We start from the raw sequence: 19,100 nt of genomic DNA, 5'->3' as shown, positions 1-19,100 counted from the left end.
TAGTATTTAACCAAATAGTGCTTGAATGAGTAGGAGGGTCCAAACTTTTGACTGGTACTGTGTATATATATATATATATATATATATATATATATATATATATATATATACAGAGGGGAGAACAAGTATTTGATACACTGCCGATTTTGCAGGTTTTCCTACATACAAAGCATGTAGAGGTCTGTAATTTTTATCATAGGTACACTTCAATTGTGAGAGACGGAATCTAAAACAAAAATCCAGAAAATCACATTATATGATTTTTAAGTAATTAATTTGCATTTTATTGCATGACATAAGTATTTGATACATCAGAAAAGCAGAACTTAATATTTGGTGCAGAAACTTTTGTTTGCAATTACAGAGATCATACATTTCCTGTAGTTCTTGACCAGGTTTGCACACACTGCAGCAGGGATTTCAATACGGTGCTGTCATCCTGTCCCCTTTGCAGAAAAGCATCCCCAAAGAATGATGTTTCCACCTCCATGCTTCACGGTTGGGATGGTGTTCTTGGGGCTGTACTCATCCTTCTTCTTCCTCCAAACACGGCGAGTGGAGTTTAGACCAAAAAGCTCTATTTTTGTCTCATCAGACCACATGACCTTCTCCCATTCCTCCTCTGGATCATCCAGATGGTCATTGGCAAACTTCAGACAGGCCTGGACATACGCTGGCTTGAGCAGGGGAACCTTGCGTGCGCTGCAGGATTTTAATCCATGACGGCGTAGTGTGTTACTAATGGTTTTCTTTGAGACTGTGATCCCAGCTCTCTTCAGGTCATTGACCAGGTCCTGCCGTGTAGTTCTGGGCTGATCCCTCTCCTTCCTCATGATCATTGATGCCCCACGAGGTGAGATCTTGCATGAAGCCCCAGACCGAGGGTGATTGACCGTCATCTTGAACTTCTTCCATTTTCTAATAATTGCGCCAATTGTTGCCTTCTCACCAAGCTGTTTGCCTATTGTCCTGTAGCCCATCCCAGCCTTGTGCAGGTCTACAATTTTATCCCTGATGTCCTTACACAGCTTTCTGGTCTTGGCCATTGTGGAGAGGTTGGAGTCTGTTTGATTGAGTGAATGGACAGGTGTCTTTTATACAGGTAACAAGTTCAAACAGGTGCAGTTAATACAGGTAATGATTTATTTTGATTTTCACATGTTGTCAAGCAAAGAGGCACTGAGTTTAAAGTTAGGCCTTGAAATACATCCACAGGTACACCTCCAATTGACTCAAATGATGTCAATTAGCCTATCAGAAGCTTCTAAAGCCATGACATAATTTTCTAGAATTTTACAAGCTGTTTAAAGGCACAGTCAACTTAATGTATGTAAACTTCTGACCCACTGGAATTGTTATACAATGAATTATAAGTGAAATAATCTGTCTGTAAACAATTGTTGGAAAAATTACTTGTGTCAATCACAAAGTACATGACCTAACCGAATTGCCAAAACTATAGTTTGTTAACAAGAAATTTGTGGAGTGGTTGAAAACGAGTTATAATGACTCCAACCTAAGTGTATGTAAACTTCCGACTTCAACTGTGTGTATATATATATATATAACTCAGCAAAAAAATAAACGTCCTCTCAATGTCAACTGCGTTTATTTTCAACAAACTTAACATGTGTAAGTATTTGTATGAACATAACAAGATTCAACAACTGAGACATAAACTGAACAAGTTCCACAGACATGTAACTAACAGAAATGGAATAATGTGTCCCTGAAAAGGGTGGGTCAAAATTAAAAGAAACAGTCAGTATCTGGTGTGGCCACCAGCTGCATTAAGTACTGCAGTGCTTTTCCTCCTCATGGACTGAACCAGATTTTCCAGTTCTTGCTGTGAGATGTTACCCCACTCTTCCACCAAGGCACCTGCAAGTTCCCGGACATTTCTGTGAAGAATGGCCCTAGCCCTCACCCTCCGATCCAACAGGTCCCAGACGTGCTCAATGAGATTGAGATCCGGGCTCTTCGCTGGCCATGGCAGAACACTGACATTCCTGTCTTGCAGGAAATCACGCACAGAACGAGCAGTATGGCTGGTGGCATTGTCATGCTGGAGGTTCATGTCAGGATGAGCCTGCAGGAAGGGTACATGAGGGAGGAGGATATCTTTCCTGTAATGCACAGCTTTGAGATTGTCTGCAATGACAACAAGCTCAGTCCGATGATGCTGTGACACACCGCCCCAGACCATGACGGACCCTCCACCTCCAAATCGATCCCGCTCCAGAGTACAGGCCTCGGTGTAACGCTCATTCCTTCGATGATAAACGTGAATCCAACCATCACCCCTGGTGAGACAAAACCGCGACTCATCAGTGAAGAGCACTTTTTGCCAGTCCTGTCTGGTCCAACGATGGTGGGTTTGTCCCCATAGGCGACGTTGTTGCCTTTGATGTCTGGTGAGGACCTGCCTTACAACAGATCTACGAGCCCTCAGCATCTCTCAGCCTATTGCGGACAGTCTGAGCACTGATGGAGGGATTGTGCGTTCCTGGTGTAACTCGGGCAGTTGTTGATGTCGTCCTGTACCTGTCCCGCAGGTGTGATGTTTGGATGTACCGATCCTGTGCAGGTGTTGTTACACGTGTTCTGCCACTGCGAGGACGATCAGCTGTCCGTCCTTTCTCCCTGTAGCGCTGTCTTAGGTGTCTCACAGTACGAACATTGCAATTTATTGCCCTGGCCACAAATGCTGATGCTCCAGATACTCAACTAGTCTAAAGAAGGCCAGTTTAATTGCTTCTTTAATTAGCACAACAGTTTTCAGCTGTGCTAACATAATTGCAAAAGAGTTTTCTAATGAGAAATTAGCCTTTTAAAATGATAAACTTGGATTAGCTAACACAACGTGCCATTGGAACACAGGAGTGATGGTTGCTGATAATGGGCCTCTGTGCGCCTATGTAGATATTCCATTAAAAATCAGCCGTTTCCAGCTACAATAGTCATTTTCAACATTAACAATGTCTACACTGTTTCTGATCAATTTGATGTTATTTTAATGGACATAAAAAAATTATTTTCTTTCAAAAACAAGGACATTTCTAAGTGACCCCAAACGTTTGAACAGTAGTGTATGTGTATATATACACTGCTCAAAAAAATAAAGGGAACACTTAAACAACACAATGTAACTCCAAGTCAATCACACTTCTGTGAAATCAAACTGTCCACTTAGGAAGCAACACTGATTGACAATACATTTCACATGCTGTTGTGCAAATGGAATAGACAAAAGGTGGAAATTATAGGCAATTAGCAAGACACCCCCCCTAAAGGAGTGATTCTGCAGGTGGTGACCACAGACCACTTCTCAGTTCCTATGCTTCCTGGCTGATGTTTTGGTCACTTTTGAATGCTGGCGGTGCTCTCACTCTAGTGGTAGCATGAGACGGAGTCTACAACCCACACAAGTGACTCAGGTAGTGCAGTTCATCCAGGATGGCACATCAATGCGAGCTGTGGCAAAAAGGTTTGCTGTGTCTGTCAGCGTAGTGTCCAGAGCATGGAGGCGCTACCAGGAGACAGGCCAGTACATCAGGAGACGTGGAGGAGGCCATAGGAGGGCAACAACCCAGCAGCAGGACCGCTACCTCCGCCTTTGTGCAAGGAGGTGCACTGCCAGCGCACTGCAAAATGACCTCCAGCAGGCCACAAATGTGCATGTGTCAGCATATGGTCTCACAAGGGGTCTGAGGATCTCATCTCGGTACCTAATGGCAGTCAGGCTACCTCTGGCGAGCACATGGAGGGCTGTGCGGCCCCACAAAGAAATGCCACCCCACACCATGACTGACCCATCGCCAAACCGGTCATGCTGGAGGATGTTGCAGGCAGCAGAACGTTCTCCACGGCGTCGCCAGACTCTGTCACGTCTGTCACATGTGCTCATGTGCTCAATGTGAACCTGCTTTCATCTGTGAAGAGCACAGGGCGCCAGTGGCGAATTTGCCAATCTTGGTGTTCTCTGGCAAATGCCAAACGTCCTGCACGGTGTTGGGCTGTAAGCACAACCCCCACCTGTGGACGTCGGGCCCTCATACCACCCTCATGGAGTCTGTTTCTGACCATTTGAGCAGACACATGCACATTTATGGCCTGCTGGAGGTCATTTTGCAGGGCTCTGGCAGTGCACCTCCTTGCACAAAGGCGGAGGTAGCGGTCCTGCTGCTGGGTTGTTGCCCTCCTACTGCCTCCTCCACGTCTCCTGATGTACTGGCCTGTCTCCTGGTAGCGCCTCCATGCTCTGGACACTACGCTGACAGACACAGCAAACCTTTTTGCCACAGCTCGCATTGATGTGCCATCCTGGATGAACTGCACTACCTGAGCCACTTGTGTGGGTTGTAGACTCCGTCTCATGCTACCACTAGAGTGAGAGCACCGCCAGCATTCAAAAGTGAGCAAAACATCAGCCAGGAAGCATAGGAACTGAGAAGTGGTCTGTGGTCACCACCTGCAGAATCACTCCTTTTTTGGGGGTGTCTTGCTAATTGCCTATAATTTCCACCTTTTGTCTATTCCATTTGCACAACAGCATGTGAAATTTATTGTCAATCAGTGTTGCTTCCTAAGTGGACAGTTTGATTTCACAGAAGTGTGATTGACTTGGAGTTACATTGTGTTGTTTAAGTGTTCCCTTTATTTTTTTGAGCAGTGTATATATATATATATATATATGTGTGTGTGTGTGTGTGTGTGTGTGTGTGTGTGTGTGTGTGTGTGTGTGTGTATGTATATATATATATATATATATATATATATATATATATATATATATATATATATGGTCAATTACATTTACAGTACCTTACCTTATTAGTATTATTATGTAGTATTCTTTTTTGGGGCTCCCGAGTGGCGCAGCGGTCTAAAGCACTGCATCTCAGTGCTAGAGGCGTTACTACAGACCCTGGTTTGATTCCAGGCTGTATCACAACCGGCCGTGATTGGGAGTCACAAAGAGCGGCGCACTATTGGCTCAGCGTTGTCCTCGTTAGGGTTTGGCCGGTGTAGGCCGTCATTGTAAATAAGAATTTGTTCTTAACTGACTTGCCTAAATAAATAAAGGTTAAATAAAATAAAATAACATTTAAAAAAGTCCTCCTGTCACGGGAGTAGGGAATTAAGTGATGCTGAGTGAGCGATATGCAGAGGTGTTGCCCCCCCCATCTCCAAACTTGAGGAGCAGGCCGTGTGTGTGTGTGCATGTGAGTGTTTGCTTGTGAGTCTGTGTGTGTATGTGTCTCTGAGTGGAGTGCTAGGTCCTGCTGAACAGATGAATAATGTAATGCCAAGTAAACATCGTGCCCCAGCGGCCCGGCGCTGTAAAATGCATCAGTGAGGAAGCCAGTAAAATGTGCTGACTGATATATCAAGCTCCGAAAGCCTATGTAATCAAATCCAATCGAATCCAATTCTATTTGTCACATGCGCCGTATACAACAGGTGTAGACCTTACAGTGAAATGCTTACTTACAAGCCCTTAACCAACAATGCAATTTTTTTTAAATACCTAAAAAAAAATAAGATATTAAAGTAACAAATAATTAAAGTTAGCAGTAAAATAACAGGAGCGAAGCTATATGTACCGGTTATAGTCGTTAATTTCTTTACTATCAAATGAGGAAAGACAAACTTATCACACAAGTCAGAGTTATACCTCAACTAAATCTTTAATCACTTATTGATAAGGGAGCAGGTCAATACAACGCACACATATAAAGTGAATCGATTGAGTCCTCTACAATAATGTTGGCTGGCCAACGATTCACGCTCAAATGATTCGTTGAGAGCCCCGAGACAAAGTACAAAGGTATTTTATAGCCAATATACACCCCTTTCAACCTACATGATGAACAACAGATGTATAGAATGGGTCACAAGGTTAAGATTTGTATGAAAGACAACCTGTAATTCATAGCAGACAGTATCTGCTGTGTCAACAGTTTTCATTGTGTAGAGACCAGTGTCTGGCCCTCCGACTCTAAACTGGAACCATCTCTCCCTGGTACGGTATAGAACAGAATCATTAACTCATGCTTTGGATTGCTCTTTAGGTTTTATCACCTAAAAGACATCGTAAATCTCCTGTCAGTGTTATCTACTGAGGCCCGTCCTCAGTAGAACACACACACACAATAGTTATAAGAATCCTCTATTCTGTTGCATAAAACAACCATTTGATGCAATAAAAGTATTATAACATAATCTTGCAATTTTCCACCATACGGTGCAGAGTCAATGTGCAGGGGCACCGGTTAGTCGAGGTAATTGAGGTAATATGTACATGTAGGTATAGTTATTAAAGTGACTATGCATAGATAATAACAGAGAGTAGCATCAGCGTAAAAGGGGGGGGGGGGGGTGCACAGTCTGAGTAGCCATTTGATTAGATGTTCAGGAGTCTTATGGCTTGGGGGTAGAAGCTGTTTAGAAGCCCCTGAAATGTGATGGCGTGACTTGCTTTGTTTATCACAGGGAAATAAAAACAGAGCCTGAAATTTGCCCAAACTCCCCCTTGGATACAGGAACTCGTAACGGACTGGCTGTGCTTTAGGAATGAGATACAGCTCTGAGGCTGTACTGAATATCCACCATAGGAGAACAAAGGAATATGCTTCCCTTGTGAACTAAATCTGACTTGCTCTTGTTTGGTCCTCCTCAGATGCGGCTAACGGCCCCAGTGGTCCAGGGTACAGGCCGCCCCCGAGGACCAGAGAGGTGGTCATCAACGGGCAGACGGTGAAGCTCAAGTACTGCTTCACCTGCAAGATCTTCAGGCCCCCACGGGCCTCGCACTGCAGCCTGTGTGACAACTGTGTGGGTGAGTACTGTAGTCCTGAAACTAATAGGAGAAGCTAACTGACTCGATGGCTGCTCCATATGCATGACTTTTAAACCACCTACTCTCTCCCATCTCTCCCTTTCTCTTGCCACTGTTGTATTTCCCTTTTCTATCTGCTTCTCTCTTCTTTACTTCTCTATTCCACTCTTTCCCTTCCCTCTGTCCGACCACTTTTCTATTTCCCTTTGTCTAAACGTACCTTTTCTCTCTCTCTCTCTCTCTCTCTCTCTCTCTCTCTCTCTCTCCTCTATCCTCTCTCCTCTCCTCTCTCTCTCTCTCCTCTCTCCTCTCTCTCTCTCTCTCTCTCTCTCTCTCTCTCTCTCTCTCTCTCTCTCTCTCTCTCTCTCTCTCTGCAGAGCGTTTTGATCACCACTGTCCCTGGGTGGGGAACTGTGTGGGCAAGAGGAACTACCGTTTCTTCTACCTCTTCATCCTCTCCCTCTCCTTCCTCACTGTATTCATATTTGCCTTCGTCATCACACACGTCATCCTGAGTGAGTATAATACCCGCCAGAGACTGAAACACACACACACACACACACACACACACACACAAAGCGGTGATGCCCTGAAATACACACAACGCTGTTTTTCCCCAAACAATGTCCCCCAGGTGCCCAGAACATACGGATTGTTATCCAGAAAATATCATCAATGACAAGATGAGTGAATGCATAACACTGGTATTTCTCTCACACGTTATCAAAGTTTTTTTTCCCCCCTAGCCTTCTCTAATTGTAACTCTAATTATCCTTACCCCATACACAGCGGTTGAGCAGACGGTTACCCACAACCAGGTTTTCAGGTGTATTTCACCGTCAGCAGTATCCACCCATAAACAAAAGGGCCGCTAGCCCTGAGCAGCACTACCTCCTAGTGCACTTCATCTCGCTCAGCACCACCTCCCACTTCCCCTCCGCCCTTCTACCTCTTCCCCTCTTCAGAAAACTACCCCCCCCCCCCCCCTCTCCCTGCTTCCCAGCGCCAGTGGAGGCCGGCTGTCAGGAAAGCTGCTGACGCGGCTGGTCTCTCTCTCTATGGGGGAGAGAGGGAGCGGTGTTCGTGGTGCTTTACTGTACACACAGATCAATCAGGCAGAACAGAAGCAGGCCAGGGGTCGTATGTATCAAGCCTCTCAGAGTAAGAGTGCTGACCCAGGATCAGGTCCCCCCCCCCTATGTAATCTCATCTAAAAGGATAAACTGATCCTAAATCAGCACTCCTACTCTGAGATACACTGAGTTTTATACATACGGCCCCAGGGGTTTGCACAGTGCAACCCCAGTCTGGGGACCACCACCACCCACTGTGCAGAGAGAGAGAGGCAATGAACACATGTCCTGGCTTTACTTACCTGTTTCTTTCTTAGCCATTTCCACAAATGGCTTTTCTACAGGCGATAACGATTGGATTTAGGTTTAATCTGTATCAGTCATCAGCATTCGGTCCATTGATTACCGTGACTAACAGCGTCAGTCTTACGGGTTGTGGGTATTGATTTTGGTTAGTTCTTATTTTTAGTGTTTCTGTGTGTAGCCTAGAGATGGGGTTTGGGGAGCTTCTTCTGAACCATTAGCTGTCAGTGATTGTCTGCATTCCAAATGGGCCCTGGTTAAAAGTAGTGCACTATAGGATAGGGTGCCATTTGAGATGCACATATTCCCTGCTGAACCACAGTAGAGGTGTTTTGATCAAGACTAGAGTTCCTGGTAGAAAATCCTTGACCGATTTTAGCCTATTGACCCTTCACATTTAGGCCTGACTTAAACCTATTTTGGTACAGTCAGTGTGACTAGCATCAGTTACAGTTGAAGTCGGAAGTTTACATACGCTTAAGTTGGAGTCATTAAAACTTGTTTTTTAACCACTCCAAAAATGTCTTGTTAACAAACTATAGTTTTGGCAAGTCGGTGAGGACATCTACTTTGTGCATGACACAAGTAATTTTTCCAACAATTGTTTACAGACAGATTATTTCACTTATAATTCACTCTATCACAATTCCAGTGGGTCAGAAGTTTACATACACTAAGTTGACTGTGCCTTTAAACAGCTTGGAAAATTCCAGAAAATGATGTCATGGCTTTAGAAGCTTCTGATAGGCTAATTGACATTAATTGAGTCAATTGGAGGTGTACCTGTGGATGTATTTCAAGGCCTACCTTCAAACACAGTGCCTCTTTGCTTGACATCATGGGAAAATCAAAAGAAATCAGCCAAGACCTGATCAGCCAAAAATGGTAGACCTCCACAAGTCTGGTTCATCCTTGGGAGAAATTTCCCAATGCCTGAAGGTACCACATTCATCATTACAAACAATAGTACGCAAGTATAAACACCATGGGACCACGGCAGCCATCATACCGCTCAGGAAGGAGACGCATTCTGTCTCCTAGAGATGAACGTACCTTGGTGCGAAAAGTGCAAATCAATTCCAGAACAACAGAAAAGGACCTTGTGAAGATGCTGGAGGAAACAGGTATAAAAGTATCTATATCCACAGTAAAACAAGTCCTATATCGACATAACCTGAAAGGCCGCTCAGCAAGGAAGAAGCCACTGCTCCAAAACCGCCATAAAAAAAGCCAGACTACGGTTTGCAACTGTACATGGGGACAAAGATCATACTTTTTGGAGAAATGTCCTCTGGTCTGATGAAATAAAAATAGAACTGTTTGGCCATAATGACCATTGTTATGTTTGGAGGAAAAGGGGGGAGGCTTGCAAACCGAAGAACACCATCCCAAACGTGAAGCACGGGGGTGGCAGCATCATGTTGTGGGGGTGCTTTGCTGCAGGAGGGACTGGTGCACTTCACAAAATAGATGGCATCATGAGGAAAGGAAAATGATGTGGATATATTGAAGCAACATCTCAAGACATCAGTCAGGAAGTTAAAGCTTGGTCGCAAATGGGTCTTCCAAATGGACAATGCCCCCAAGAATACTTCCAGTTGTGGCAAATGGCTTAAGGACAACAGTCAAGCTATTGGAGTGGCCATCACAAAGCCCTGACCTCAATCCCATAGAAAATGTGTGGGCAGAACTGAAAAAGCATGTGCGAGCAAGGATGCCTACTAACCTGACTCAGTTACACCAGCTCTGTCAGGAGGAATGGCCAAAATTCACCGAAACTTATTGTGGGAAGCTTGTGGAAGGCTACCCGAAACGTTTGACCCAAGTTAAACAATTTAAAGGCAATGCTACCAAATACTAATTGTGTGTATGTAAACTTCTGACCCACTGGGAATGTGATGAAAGAAATAAAAGTTGAAATAAATAATTATCTCTGCTATTATTCTGACCTTTCACATTCTTAAAATAAGTTTGGTGATCCAAACTGACCTAAGACAGAGAATCTTTACTAGGATTAAATGTCAGGAATTGTGAAAAACTAAGTTTAAATGTATTTGGCTAAGGTGCATGTAAACTTCCGACTTCAACTGTACGTAGACATGTTTTTTTCCAGACATGAGAAGTACAGACATTGACAGGCGTTTGAGTCGGAGGCAGAATAATCTCCTTCGGAGCATACAGCTTCTTGTCCTACTCTGGGTGCTGTGAAGCAGCTCTGAGATATTCCGTCACCGGGACTGAGAAACTCTAATTCAGTGGGAAGTAATGCTGTGTATGTACTGACTAGCTCATCATCGTGGTGCTCAGCGGACCTTTGGATGTTCCCCTCCTTTACGTAACAAACCCCCGTCGTTTCTCTGCTCTCTCTGCTCTCCGCAGGATCCAACCGGGCAGGCTTCCTCAGCGCACTCAAAGACAGCCCTGCCAGATATCTTTTTTACTGGGGGAGAGTGTGTATGTGTATGTGTGCACAGTTAGATGTTGGACTTCTTTATTTATGTTTATATACTCGCCCTTCAAGTGGAAGGAGATAGCAGAGAACATCATTAGCATGATCTCTGAATGGCAGATAACACTGCCCTTATCTCCCTCTTCCCAACTGTGGGAGTCATCTCGAGGTTATCACTCACACACACTCACTTTCACACACCCACTAACACACACTCAGAAGCAATAAACACCATTTGAGAGGGTAAATTCTGCACTGTAAATTGTAGTGCAGGATTTGGTTTGATTTGAGGGGAGTGCTAGATGCCGGCATTTCATTTCCATTAGGGAGCAGCCAGATGCACTGCCTCTGTTTCCATTAGTCCCCATCCAGCCACCCCGCTGCTTTTCTGAGAATCATGCACCTGTCACGCATCATTTGGGCCTTGATCACACACACACACACACACACACACACACACACACACACACACACACACACACACACAGACACACACACACACACACACACACACAGACACAGACAGAGAGGCAGGCCCCCAGTCAGCCTGCAGAAAGGCAATGGATCTGACACGCACACAATCAGATGGCTGAAATACACTAAATAAATGATAGGGAGAGCGAGTCATTGACGTGCCTTGTGTGTGGCACGTGCGTTGGGTTAGATGTGTTTGTATGCATTGACCGTGTATGTTAGTCGATTGGCTGGTATGTATCCACTTTGCCTGGAGTCATTCGGGACATTATAGAGGACATGTAGCCGTACCACATGTTTAGAGAATTGCCGAGGAAATCAATGGCCCCAACACAATATTCTGGTAGTCCGTGCCACTATGTCCAACTCCGTGCATTAGCACGGTCAAGTGCAAGAGCTCTCTCCATCTCTCACCCACATTTAGATGCTGTTCATGTCAACTTGGTCTAATTGATTGATGCACGCATTTTATATTTACATTTGATTCATTTAGCTCTTACCCAAAGCGACTTACAGTTAGTGCATTCATCTTGATATAGCTACGTAGGTGGGACAACCACATATCACAGTCATAGTAATAAAACATTTTCTCAAAGTAACTATCAGAAAAGTCAGAGCTGGTATGGGGGAAAAAGTGTGAGTGTTAGTTCACGAAATGATTTTATTTATTTATTTTGGGGAGAGGTGTGAGGAAGGGGTCTGAGGGGTGGCGCTGTGGGATTATTTAAGATACTCTTGGAAGAGGTAGGGTTTCAGAAGTTTTTATAAGATGGACAGGGACTCTGCTGTCCTAGTTTCAGGGGGAATCTTGCTCCACCACTAGGGTGCTAGGACAGAGAAGAGCTTTGACTGGGCATGCATGCGGTTTTGCGTTGCCACGACAACGCATAGGTTGTTATGGTGATGGTGGTCTCTCTTCCTTGACTGTTTGTCTCACTGTGCTGGAGGTGCTGGTGTGTTTCTTCTCGGTGTGGTCCATTGTGGGTCTGTCGGGCTTCCACACCTACCTGATCAGCTCCAATCAGACCACCAATGAGGATGTGAGTACGAACACAAACAAGCACACAGATGTACGTACACACAAAGAAAAACACACACACACCACATCTCTTCCCCCTCTATCAGTCTTTGACTTTGACTGCTGATAACAATTCTGTCTTGCATTAAGGGTCATTTCATATTTGGGCTTCCATGTAAAAAGTCGCTGGCATGATTGTTTTCACTTACTCTGCTGAGGTTCTGGTAGATTGAACACTCCAGAATCCTCCCTAATCCTTCTTAACTGTCTCCTCTGGTCTGACTGATTTCTCTTCACTTTTTCAGTTTTCTCCTCAATTCATTAGCCTCGGTTGGAGAACGAGGTAGCTGCAGTGTTCTCCTTCCTTTGCACTGATTGGTCGTGTTCCCTCTCCAGATTAAAGGCTCGTGGTCGAACAAACGGGCGAAGGACAACTACAATCCCTACAGCTACGGGAACATCCTGACCAACTGCTGTGCTGCCCTCTGTGGTCCTCTTCCACCCAGGTGAGTTGTTCTCTGCCAGGGCCAAGCTAACAGCAAGGCTGGGTTCGTGTTCAGTTGGGAGAAAAAGTTTTGAAACAGGGAGGTACTTGCTGAAACGTGTCAAATGTTGAACTCAGCCTTTTGTTTTCCATTGCAAAACGTTTTTGCTATGGTGTGCACAAGAGTTGTGGACTCGAGTCACATGACTTGGACTCGAGTCACAAAATGGATGACTTGAAACTCGACTTTCTAGAGAATAAAATAACTTGAGGCTTGACTTGGACTTTGACTTGAGACTGATGACTTTAAATGATCTCGCCAGGTTTTGAGCACAGAGTCTACGTGGATTACTTTACATGCAGTCAGAGACAGTAGCCGCAGCATCGCCCTTGGCTAGTAAAACGCCCTCTGATTCGACAAGCAAACTGTCAATCAACACAGGTCGAGTGAGCTTGCAAACGGATTGCTTATTTGCTGTACAGCTATAGGTTCGGGTGCAGCGCAAACATCAAATTGTAGGGAGAGAGGATTGCCATAATAAATAAATATGCAACTCCAAAAATTGTTTGGTGATTATTAACCATTTCATTTGCAAGCTCACCAGCAATGGGGCAACCATTTCTAGCATAGGTCTGCTGGTCTTTTGAAAGGTAAAAATAGCTCTAAAGTTATGTCGGAAGTTCCGTGTGTCTGTGCCATTAGAAGTGCACATAGAAATAGTGCACATAGAAATAGTGCAAATAGAAATAGGGTACATGGCCTGCGCTCCATAAGAGAAAATGATTGTTCCATGTATGCATGGTGTTTAAATGTCAGTAATAATCATTAAGTCTTGATTAAGACGAATGTACCAATGTAACAATGGATGTGGAAATGGTCTTTTACATTGTAGAACCAGCTGATTGGTTGGAATTGCCAATTGGGTAATTGTGTGGTCCGGGGGGGCCAAGTGCTTATATTATGCAGGCCTACCTGTTTGAGCTCCTGTTAGACAGATTCGATGTGGTTTCTCAAGGGGAGGCTGTGCAGTCTTGCCCTCTACCTGTGTCAATTCAGATAGGACAGGTCCAAGGAAAAATCCACCCAAAAACACAAATCATCCACGTATGATGGAAAATGCATCATACGGGGATGATTTATGTATTTTGAATGTTACATATCTTGAACACTTGATTGCTGACATGCAAAACATTTTGGTACTATGTCAACAATCGACTAATGAAACAAATACCAAAAGATCATTTTTGGGTGGAGTTTTCCTTTAAGCCTGATACAGAGGCTATTTCTTTTTGGCTGTTGTCCGTGTATATTTGGTAAATCTACTTGTATATTTAGTATGATAGGACTCTTTCGCGATTGGATAACCAAAGTCCCTATTTTAAAATGACATGGGCTAATCAAAATGTGTTGTTGACAAAATAATGAAAAGGGCTGTCTGGTAGCCTCAATAAACAGACAGAGATTTGTAGTTGAACAAGTCGTTTCATGTATAGATTTTTACTTGACTTGAGACTTGACTTAAAGAACTTGACTCGACTTGCTCTTGGAATGCACAACTTGGACTTGACTTAAGTCTTGACCCGTTCTACTTGGGACTCGACTTGTGACTTGAGACTTGCTTGTGACTCTAATAATAGCAACTTGGTCCCACCTCTGGAATGCACTAATGAGCACACACCCTGCACTGAGGATGCTCACCAGTCACGACTGTAGTTATAAGGGATTTTAGATACAGCTCTCAATCTCTCCCTCCTTCTCCTCTCCCCTCCTCCACTCCTCTCCCGTTCTGCATTAGTCAGCACCGACAGAAGGAGCTCCACTTATGAGAATCGCACAGCCTCCCACTGTTTTTAAATAAGCAGCACTTTCAATCAAGATATCCATCAGCGCACGCAGGAATAATTACTGTACACTCTGTCTCTGCCGTCTTTCGAGGGAACTTGAACTAGCTTTGTCTTACACGTTATTGGGGATGAGCTCCGCACAGTGTCTGCGTCCCTAACAGCAACCTATTCCCTATGTAGTGCGCTGTATAGGAAATAGGGTGCCATTTGGAACGCGTCCATTGTTAGCGTCCTCAAAGCATATCGCTGGTCATGACGTTTAGCGTAAATGGCCTGGCTAGAGGAGATAATGTCGTCCAGCCAGTAATTAATCGATTAACATCCCATCATGCTTAGGGTCAAGCCATAATGCTAGGCAAGCCATTATTTTGGCTACCATGGCTATGCCCCTATAGGATGACAATGCCCTCATCCACAGGGCACGAGTGCCACTGAATGGTCTGATTAGGATGAAAACGATGTAAACCAAATGTCATGGCCATCTGTCACCAGATCTCAACTAAATTAAAGACTTGTGGGAGATTCTGGGGTGGCGTCTGAGACAGTGTTTTCCACCACCATCAACAAAGCACCAAATTATTAAATTTCTCATGGAAGAATGGTGTCGCATCCCTTCAATAGAGTACCAGAATCTGTGCCAAGGTGCATTGAAGCTGTTCTGGCTCGTGGTGGCCCAATGCCCTATTACGACACTTCATGCTCATGTTTCTTTTATTTTGGCATTTACCTGTACATTGGGTTGGATCCTCTGGGAATTTCACACATCATTAACCCGTTTGCCGTTACCTCAAGGGAATGTGTTGGGAATGGTTCTCCATCTGGAAACAGGTGGCTGCAGTCTGCTCTGTGTGTGGGTATGCATGGCGGGATGGGGCCTGGAGGCTTCTCACACACGCTCAAACAGACACACAGCCATTTTTGCGGGCACACGCACACCCAAACAAACTCACACATGCTCTTGCCGACACACACACACTTCAAGACCTCATGTCCCCTGTCTTCTCTTCCTAGTCTTATTGACAGAAGAGGCTTCATCCAGTCAGACACACCCCAGCCTGTGTCACACTCCAATGGAAGCAGCATGTACGCCTCCACCCAGCTTCACACTCACATGGTAGGTTGTGTGTGTGGTTCTTTATGCATTCTGTAAAGAGATGTTTAGTGTTTGACAGGACTGAGTTGGCACTTCAGTATTTATATCTACTGAGAAACGCTTTGAAATACATTTTTCGCCTGAAATGACATACCCAAATCTAACTGCCTGTAGTTCTGGACCTGAAGCAAGGATATGCATATTATTGATACCATTTGATAGGAAACATGTGAAGTTTGTGGAAATGTTAAATTAATGTAGAAGAATATAACACATTAGATCTGGTAAAAGATAATACAAAGAAAAAAACGATGCGTTTTTTTGTATTTTTTTGTGTGCCATCTTTGAAATGCAAGAGAAAGGCCATAATGTATTATTCTAGTCAGGTGCCATTTAGATTTCGGCCACTAGCAGTGTATGTGCAAAGTTTTCGACTGATCCAATGAACCATTGCATTTCTATTCCAAATGTTGTATCAAGACTGCCCAAACGTGCCTAATTGGTTTATTAATACATTTTCAAGTTCATAACTGTGCACTCTCCTCAAACAATAGCATGGCAAACAATAGCATGGTAGTCTTTCACTGGAATCGCCATTGTAAATTGCACAGTGCAGTTAGATTAACAAGAATTTAAGCTTTCTGCCCATATGAGATGTGTCTATGTCCTGGGAAATGTTCTTGTTACTTACAATCTCATGCTAATCACATTAGCCTACGTTAGCTCGGCCGTCCCGCGGGGGACCCACCGATCCTGTAGATGTTTAATACTGCATGTCAGTAACTCACTCAAGGCCTCTCGCTTACAAAGGACAAATTGAACCAGGCTTTGATGTTATTACAGGCCAACAGAGAGCAGTAATCTGTCTATATCCATGTCATTATTGGGCTCTGAACTTCTTTCTTTCTCTTTCTGCCTCTATCCTTCTCTCTCTCGCGCGCGCGCGCTTTTACTTCTCTCTCTCTCTTTCTTGCTCGCTCTCTGCCGGTGGCCGCCGTGGGCTTCACCCTCTGATCCAGAGAGCAGTATTTAATAGTAAATGAACACAGCTCATGTGTTTTGTATTCATTAATTCAACGGGGTGTAGCTTCTCACTTCTCACTCTGCTTTTAAGTGTGATGGATGAGGAACTCCTATCACCCTCACTCTGAATATATCCATGTTTTAAATCACCGGTACTCTGCTTAATAATGCTGAATATAATTCCCCAAACGTCGGTGGATCCTCTCCCTGCATTGCTTTTCAAATAGGTGTTTTATATCTCAAGCAGAATAATCATAGTCTTCTGGATGGTTCCTCATTTGCATACAGCCTTGTTTGAAGCTGGCAGCTGTGAGAACAAGTAACTTTGGCCATACGCCCGTGGAGAGATTATGAAAATGTTCAAACATTTTTTACTAAAATAATCAATTTTGGGCAATCTCAAAATGTGTCGAGTTGTTTGAGTTGAAGTAGTGAGTTTAATGAGGTGTTGAGTTGATTTGACATGCTAATGTATCTGTAGTCATTGCATGTTTTATGTAAGACTTGTTAACTTCACGTTGTCTTTCTTCTTTCCTCCTCTTTCTGCTTTGTCTGTTAACCTTTTTATTTGTGTGTATTTCCACTCCCCCTATAATTTCCTTCCTTCATTTCCTGTCTCTCATCAAAAACATATAATTCTCCTACCGTTTCTTTTCCCCCTTCTCTCATCTTCATCTATCTCTCCATTTCACTTTCCCTGTCTCCTCAGTGTGACCAAGAGCACTGCATTCAGAGCACCAAATTCGTTTTGCAGGCTGCCGCCACCCCCCTGCTCCATAGCAACCCCGTCATGATTGGTGGAGGGGGACCCCCTTTCCCTGGGAAGAGTTCCTTGGTGGTCCCCTGTGCCTCCCTGGTCCCCAGCCAGCCCTCCCTGCCCTCCATGCCCGGGCTGAGCTGTACAGGGGACATGTTGACTCTGAGGGACCCAGACACCCACTGCCACCACCACCACTTTGCCAGCCCTGAGGAGACTCCCTCGCCCTCTGGCCCTATGCCTCTGACTTTGCCCTGCGCTGCCCACATGACCCACGGGGGACACATCTACCCGGCCCAGCTCTACGACCCTGCCAGCCAGGACTCTCTGCACGAGGACTCTGTCAGGGGCCTGGTCAAACTCAGCTCTGTCTGAGACTGGGCCCCACTGCTATTTCCCCCTGGAACCACTACCCAGACTCTGTAAGCGTGCCAAATGGCACCCTATTCCCTATGTAATGCACTACTTTTGATCAGAGCCCATGAACGCTGGTAAAAAGTAGTGCACTATATAGGGAATAGGTTGCCATTTGGGACGTAGCTTCTCCCCTCTCTATCTCTCCCTCCCGCCACACTCAGGACCAAAGCCATATTTCCCCTAACATTCCACCCGAGCCCTCCCTCCATCCCACCCAGATTTGCGCCCCCACCTGTTGAGTTAAGCTATTCTAGTGCCAAACAGACAGACCCTCAGTCTCCACTGCACCCGACCAGGACCAAAGTCACACTTCTGACTCCCACTTCCTCTTCACAGTAGTATAGCTGGTGCTCTACCAGGTGTCTACCAGGCCTGGATGCAGGTTCAGCCTTCTGCCAAATGTTCATGACTGGTGCTTTATTCTCCAATGACACGTAGAGGAAATCACCTACCTAGACGAGGCTGTGTCATTGTCCGAAAATGAGACTGAATCTCTCTTCTCTCTCTCAGCTAAAACCTACCTAGGCAGTTGCCATTTTGGTTTGCTGACATCCGAGGACACACACAGCGTGATACTTCCCTGGTTCTTCAGGACTGTTGATTAGCTGGAAAGACATGAATCCGGACTAAATACAGGACTTGTTTATAGTTTTCCATGTGTGTTGTGTGTCCTGAGTGGTGACACTCTTTTATACAGTAGTAATGGACACAGCCAATAAGTGTTAGCCCTGGCCACAGGTGATGTCACTTCCTGTTTGAGATTGTGTCAACACTGTACGTGGTAATCGGTGGTGTTCATTAGTCAGTCCTGGTGTCTGTGTGACGCTAGTCGCATTACATTTTTGTTTTGTTCAAATGTGATGCCAATAGTGCACTACTTTTGACCAAGACCTATAGGGCTCTGGCAAAAGTAGTGCACTATATAGGGAATAGGTTGCCATTTGGGATGTAGATAATATGTAATATGATGACTGTGCCAAGAAATTCTCATTGACTTCCAGCTTTATACATTAATGCCTGTGGATAATTAATAAATTCACATATTTTTATGTACGAGAGTGGATTTATTTATTCAACCAGCCGGTGTGCAGTCACTTGGCAGAAGGGCAACACAATACCCAATACCCTTTTCAGTGAATACCCTTTGCAGACGGAAATTAGCTGCTAGCTAAATCTGGTACAAATTTTGACAAAATTCCCTGGTTTTCCAGACGTCACAGTCGGAAGATTACCAGAATCAGGAGGAATATGCAGGAAATCCGGATACCTCCAACCAGGATTTCAGGAAAACCTGGGAATTTAGGGAAAGTAACTGGCATTTTG

The 19,100-nt window shown here is 44.6% G+C and overlaps 1 protein-coding gene across 2 annotated transcripts in view; it reads left to right on the top strand.

The window, feature by feature from the left end:
* Positions 1–18,826, top strand: part of LOC129824925 (palmitoyltransferase ZDHHC14-like) — a 45,712-nt gene extending 26,886 nt beyond the window's left edge. The window contains exons 3-9 of one of the 2 annotated variants that reach the window (XM_055884496.1): positions 6,683–6,841; positions 7,219–7,356; positions 10,597–10,645; positions 12,078–12,180; positions 12,555–12,664; positions 15,499–15,601; positions 17,358–18,826. In XM_055884496.1, the coding sequence (XP_055740471.1) occupies positions 6,683–6,841; positions 7,219–7,356; positions 10,597–10,645; positions 12,078–12,180; positions 12,555–12,664; positions 15,499–15,601; positions 17,358–17,735 (1,040 nt within the window). In that variant the 3' untranslated portion in view covers positions 17,736–18,826. Of the gene's footprint in view, positions 1–6,682; positions 6,842–7,218; positions 7,357–10,596; positions 10,646–12,077; positions 12,181–12,554; positions 12,665–15,498; positions 15,602–17,312 lie in introns of both variants that reach the window. The other variant, XM_055884495.1, reaches the window with a different exon arrangement.
* The last annotated feature ends 274 nt before the right edge of the window (positions 18,827–19,100 follow it).

Source organism: Salvelinus fontinalis, chromosome 27 (genome assembly GCF_029448725.1).
Source record: "Salvelinus fontinalis isolate EN_2023a chromosome 27, ASM2944872v1, whole genome shotgun sequence".
Classification (NCBI taxonomy): Eukaryota; Metazoa; Chordata; class Actinopteri; order Salmoniformes; family Salmonidae; genus Salvelinus; species Salvelinus fontinalis.
Note: the sequence above shows the minus strand (reverse complement) of the source record. Positions and strands in the feature narration are given on the sequence as shown.